The 5814-nt window shown below is 47.2% G+C and overlaps 1 protein-coding gene across 5 annotated transcripts in view; it reads left to right on the forward strand.

The window, feature by feature from the left end:
• The window catches only part of tcf4 (transcription factor 4), a 212260-nt gene extending 209374 nt beyond the window's left edge, over positions 1 to 2886 (forward strand). For all 5 annotated transcript variants that reach the window (XM_037691932.1, XM_037691934.1, XM_037691933.1 and 2 more), the window contains 3 exons: positions 899 to 1128; positions 1548 to 1695; positions 1875 to 2886. In XM_037691932.1, the coding sequence (XP_037547860.1) occupies positions 899 to 1128; positions 1548 to 1695; positions 1875 to 1923 (427 nt within the window). In that variant the 3' untranslated portion in view covers positions 1924 to 2886. The remainder of the gene's footprint in view (positions 1 to 898; positions 1129 to 1547; positions 1696 to 1874) is intronic.
• The last annotated feature ends 2928 nt before the right edge of the window (positions 2887 to 5814 follow it).

The raw sequence follows: 5814 nt of genomic DNA on the forward strand, positions 1-5814 counted from the left end.
TAGATGCACGTGGTATTTATTTAGTATTTATTAATAGATGCACGTGGATGATCTTCAGCAGATTTGTGCCACGTGTTCACTCGTGCACGAGTGTTTTTGATCTAAAAGCATTTTTTCGGCGGAGATGAGCAACCGGCTTCAGCAGAAACCAAAAGGAAATTTATTATTTTATGAAATTATAAAGATCAAAGGAAGCATTAATAATGGATTTCAGTGGTGGGCGCGGATCCGCTAACGGCTAATTACGAAGCTAACTTTTCGTTTAGCAGGTTAGAGTTTTTGCTAACTTTTGGATATCGTTAGCGGAATTAGCTTAAGCTAAATTAGGATTTACCAACTTTAAGTCCGCCAACAAAACTCACGTTTGTTTCCGTCTTTGTGGGCGTGTCTCTAAGAGTCCGTCAGGCACGCTATTGGCTGACTGCGTGTTCACGTGACGACGTGATTGGTCGACGCAGCAGCTAGCTAAAAACCTTTACGTGACCCAGTAGAGTCAAACACGTCAACAGGTCGACCGTCCCACCTGTCCTCAGCGGGAAGGAGACGAAGACCGACAGTCGCCTTAGTGGTTAGCGTTAGCCGTTAGCATTAACAAAGCTAACTTTTTGGTTAGCTGTGCCCACCACTCGTGGATTTTAAATGGTTGATTTTAAACGAACACTGCTGAGGTTAGGATTGATCGGAACTGATCATGTTTATTGACGACCCGTCCAAAATAAACAAATAAGAACTTGATTAAAAACAAACGTCGGGCTGATTTTTCCTCCTGAGTTGTGTGAATTGACTAAACCTTAAAACACCACGAGGTTCCTCTTCCCAAACCCTGCTGCTGCTTTTCATCTGAACTTGTGAACTTATTTTGTCTTCGACCCTCTCGGCTCCTCGTTTGTCGCCTCAGCAACAACGACGACGAGGACTTGAGTCCGGAGCAGAAGATGGAGCGGGAACGGGAGCGGAGGATGGCCAACAACGCCCGGGAGCGCCTGCGGGTGCGCGACATCAACGAGGCGTTCAAGGAGCTGGGCAGGATGGTCCAGCTGCACCTGAAGAGCGACAAACCTCAGACCAAGCTGCTGATCCTGCACCAGGCCGTCGCCGTCATCCTGAGTCTGGAGCAACAAGTCCGAGGTCAGAACCAACAGAAGCACGTCCCTGTTCTAATATTTGTTTAACAAGTCAAACGGCATGGGCCACTACCGGTGGGAGCACCGCTGTCTGGTGTTAGCATGACGCCAAAGCGGAAAGACGTCAGCAATGACCTCAGAGAAGCAGCTGCCCATCGGTCTGGGAAGGGTCAAAGGTCGTTTAGAATCCATTGTTCTAGAGAAAGTTAGAGCTGAGCAGAAGTCTTGATGCAAATAAGAGTGGGCCAGAACAACAACCCTGAGGGACACACAGGAACCACTGGAGGAGGTTCTGCTGGACCTGGAACCAGTTTTTGAGTCGGTTCAGTTTTGGAACATAAAACCTTGAAGTTTAAAGTTTGTTTGAGCCCTTGTGTTCAGGAAACAAAGTCTAAGCCCTGAAAACGTTCTCTCTGCTTCCAGAGCGAAACCTGAACCCCAAGGCGGCCTGCCTGAAGCGCCGCGAGGAGGAGAAGGTCACCGTGACGTCGGACGGGACGCCGCTGACGCTGGCCGCCGCCCACGCCGCCGCCGCCGCCATGGGCGATGGACCAAACTCCATGGGACAAATGTAAAAAGCAGCAACATCTCCTCCCCCCTGAATGGTCAGAAGATTTCACTTCTGCTCTGATCAGCCGTTAAACCCAAAACAGACCAGAAACCAAAAACAGCCGAAGGGGTCTTTTTAGTATCTCAGCTGATTGTTGTTGTTGAATCCTTGGTTTCAAAACGGTTCTGTTTCCTCTCCAGGTCCAAGGTGCCGGAGTTCATCAAGATGATGAGTGACCACTTCCTCTGATGGAGTTTCCATGACAACCGGGCCAACCAATCACAACGGGCGCTTCGGCGAGGAGTCTCTGGAATTTCGGCTGAACCGGTCCGAGCCGCCACCATCTCCATCATCTTCCTCCGACCCTTCTCTTTGTCATCGTCGATTTCTTCTTCTCTTCCTGTCGAGAGCGTGGACCGCAGTCGCTTCGTGAAGAACGGACAGAAGAACTCCTCCTGCTTCGTGTTTCATCAGCATTCCCAGTTTTATGGAACAGAAGGTCATAAATAAATATATATATAAAAATAGAGAGAATTAAAAAAGGTCAACGTGACTCGTTACGAACGTGACGGTGGAAGTGAGAGGTCGGGCAGAAGGAAACGTATCGTTCAGTGTTACAAGAGTTTTTTGAAGCGGCGTTGCGCAGCTGTTGAACGGCGATCTAACGCCGCGCTGTGGACGAGGCCACGCCCAATTTCCTGCCGGACGCACAGAAACTATCAAACGGGAAAGTTCGACGCTCCGGTTTCAATTAGGACGAAGTGAAGAAGACGATTCCACAGACGGAGCCGGAGCTCTGCGCCGAAATCATCGAGACCGTCTTCACTCTCATCTCTGTACAAATCTGTGTCCGTTCGAGGGACGAGAGCTCGGAGTCGATCGTCACGAGACTCGAGGGGCGCCGGGTCGGTTTGAAACCACGTTTGAACCTTAAGTATTTTCTAATCATCCCATCTTGGCGAGACAAACTTTAAAACGAGGCGTTCTTGAGAATCAGCCGACCTTCGGTTTAGAGCTGGACTGATCATCGAACCGTTTTCCAGGTTTAGCACATTCCTTGAGTCTCACTACTTGAACCGAGTCCAAAAGGCCTAAAACTCAAGAGTTGGAGGAGCCATGGAAGAAGAAAGGGTTGAACAGCGGGTGGAGTGATGGTGGCGCTGTCAGGGACACCATCGGACCATGAGGCGTGGGTTCTCTTCCAGGGGCAAGCAGCTGTAGTTGAAGCATTCCTGTGTCAGACTAGTGGTTCCCTCAAGTCCTGGTTTAGTTTCTGGCTGAATCCTCCAACCTCAGACCTCAAACTATCGATCCATCGGGGGTGGGGGGGGCACTTTAGATTGATGCCGGACCTGTCATTGGTCTTTATGTTCCTAAAATTATGGCTAACAATATTTGAAGTTGGTTCCAAACGGGTTCTTTCAAAGGATCGTGCCACCGTGGCTTGTTTGGACCAAGGACACGTCTCAGTAGAGACCAAGTGTGTAGAAGTTCAGAACAACGTTCTGCCACATGACGTCGTAGCCGCGGCCTTTTTGGACTGGCAGATGAAAAGGAAGGAGCTGGGACGTATTCCATTTCTTAGATTTGTCCCTACGCCCTGGTTGTAGACCTCTTGGCCGTACAGTTGGACCGTGACCCTAGAACATTAATGCACGTTCAGAGGGGGAATGTCCCCTGCCTGTCCATTTCAAATGTCCTTTTGTCCATCAGTCCAGTCGCTAAGGGTTGTGGGACCAATGACTCCCTACAGAATGGGACACCCCGAACCGTTTGTCTTGGTGTAAATTAACAAATGTCTCAATCTCATGTTCTCCCTTGGTCTTTGTTGGAAGAGTTTGTCCTTTAAGAAACTGGTCCAGCATCAGTCGTCATCGTCGCAGCTCCACAGAAACAGGTGCGATTAAAAAATGTCCAAATCTTTGAAGGAGCTAGTCAGACTTATCACTACCAACAGGCTTTAGCTTTGACGATGGCAATGGTCCCAAACCTGTGCTCCCAGTATCTCGCAGCATTTTCTGGCCAGCGAGGATATATGACCCCTCAGAGTCCTGGCTCTGCGTCCTTCTACTGCGACTTCTTAAAATTTAAAAAACTGTTCAACTCAGTTTATAAAGTCACACCAGACGTCGTCTCAGGACAAACCAACGGCACTGGGAAATAACTAACTGGGAAATAACTAACTGGGAAATAACTAACTGGGCTCGATCTTTTAAAGATCAAGCCTCTTTGCCATTGGCATCAGAAACATTTGTAATGTGGGGGAACACACCGGTTGGAGTAGCCATACAAATGCAGGTCATACCCTACATCACAAAAACATCTGGAATCCCACCCCCCTGGTGTGAACCTGGACCTTTCTTTTGATTTGTGTTCGACTTTGAGAGTCTGAAGTTTTGGTTCTGAAGATCTTTGGACCATTGTTGGTTTGACGATGAGTCCAGAGGCGTTGGCAGCAGAACCTCAGACCGTCACCTGGCCCAGCGGCGGCGCCACCGAGGAATAGACCGAACGTCCGGCATCGATCTGAAGCCCCGGGTCACCTCTGCTGAACCCCTTCCAATGAACCCCGGTGCCGGTACTTTACAAATACTAGCCTTACGAGCCCCGAACCAGAGCCCGAGCCCCTCTCCGGCCTCATGCCCCCCCGAAGCGCTCCCTCCCGCAGATGCAATTTGAACATTCACACGTTACCAATGTGCCTTTCTAGAGTTCATATCATTCAAGTTGCCAGAGGAGGACATTGTCCTGGTCTTCAATAGGATGCAAGCTTAGGGAGACCTGTTCTTAGTTGTTAGGTTCTATGCAGTCAGGTTTTTTACCAGACCTGGGACTTTAAAAAAAGATAAAAAGGAAAAAAAAGTATTTTTTGGATTAAAAAAGTAACTGTATTTAATGTACTGTACGCTTGTATGTAAGTAGACAACGTGTTCTGGCGTCAAGCCGATGGGATAGACCTTGATTTAGAAAGACTGGTCCTGGTCCTGGTCCCCAAGGTACCCCACAACCCCGACCCCACGTTCCTGTTCCAAACCTGAACCCCGTTTCCACGACGGACAGCGCGTCTCCTCTTGTATTATAGCTTCAGCTTTTTATCAATATTTGATCGGCTCGTCTGTAAGCCAATGTAGTCTTCAGTACTGTGTGGTCGTTTGTTGTTGCACTTTCTTTCCCTCTGCGCTCTTTCGTTGTTTTAAAGAACAATCTTTTATTCTTCTTTTTGTCTGGTCTGGTTTTCATGTCGGATACAAAAAATGTAAAAAGAGAAAAGAACAAAAAAAATCAAGAATTCGCTCCAACGGCATCGTTCTGTCAGCTGACGTGGTTCAAGTCCCAACCGTTCGACGGGAAGTCTGGGACACTGGAAGAAGAATCTATTTGAATAAATCAATCTATATATAAATGTACAAAAATATATACGATATATAACGAGGGTGCCGTTTCTGGTGTTAGTTTTTTTATATTTGTGGCGACCAAGTGTTTCCTCGGGGAGTTGTTTTGTCAAAGACTGAACTGGCAGAAATCGTCGAACCTCCTCAGTGTTACAATTTTTCAACTGACTGCATCGTTTCTCCGTGTTGCCATGGTGACCCGTGTACGGCACCCCACACGGGACAAAAAACAGAACCCGGGACCGGAGCTGCTCCAGCTCCATTCAGCAACAACACGGACATTTGTAAATTGTATGCAACAAAAAATGGCAAACTTTACCATTATTTTGAAATTGTGTATGTAAAAGTTATATTTTTACATGTAGACGGTTGTTATTTTGTGTTTTAGAAATATGATGTTTTGTTTTGGCTTTTTTTTAATTTTTTTGTTAAAAGAATAAAAAGTAAAAAATTCATTGTTGGGAGAAAAAAGTCGCGTTGAAAATGTAGTGAGATCAAAAAGTCTGATTTATTTTATTTGGTTATATGTTGGAGACGTTTGAGGGAGGAGTCAAACATTGTTCACGCCTCATAACTTTTTTTTATTTTCAGAAAACGTGTAAATAGTCGTCGCGTCGGCCAAATTTCTGTGGCGTAAAGATTTTCCAGTGACCCGATGATCATGAAGATGAATTTGTGTTTTTAGTGCGCTCGTGTTTGTCCCGTCGGCTCGTAGCGGCGCTGCTCCGTCGGCTCGTAGCGGCGCTGC

The sequence above is a fragment of the Nematolebias whitei genome, chromosome 18 (assembly GCF_014905685.2).
Source record: "Nematolebias whitei isolate Nwh7 chromosome 18, NemWhi1, whole genome shotgun sequence".
Classification (NCBI taxonomy): domain Eukaryota; kingdom Metazoa; phylum Chordata; class Actinopteri; order Cyprinodontiformes; family Rivulidae; genus Nematolebias; species Nematolebias whitei.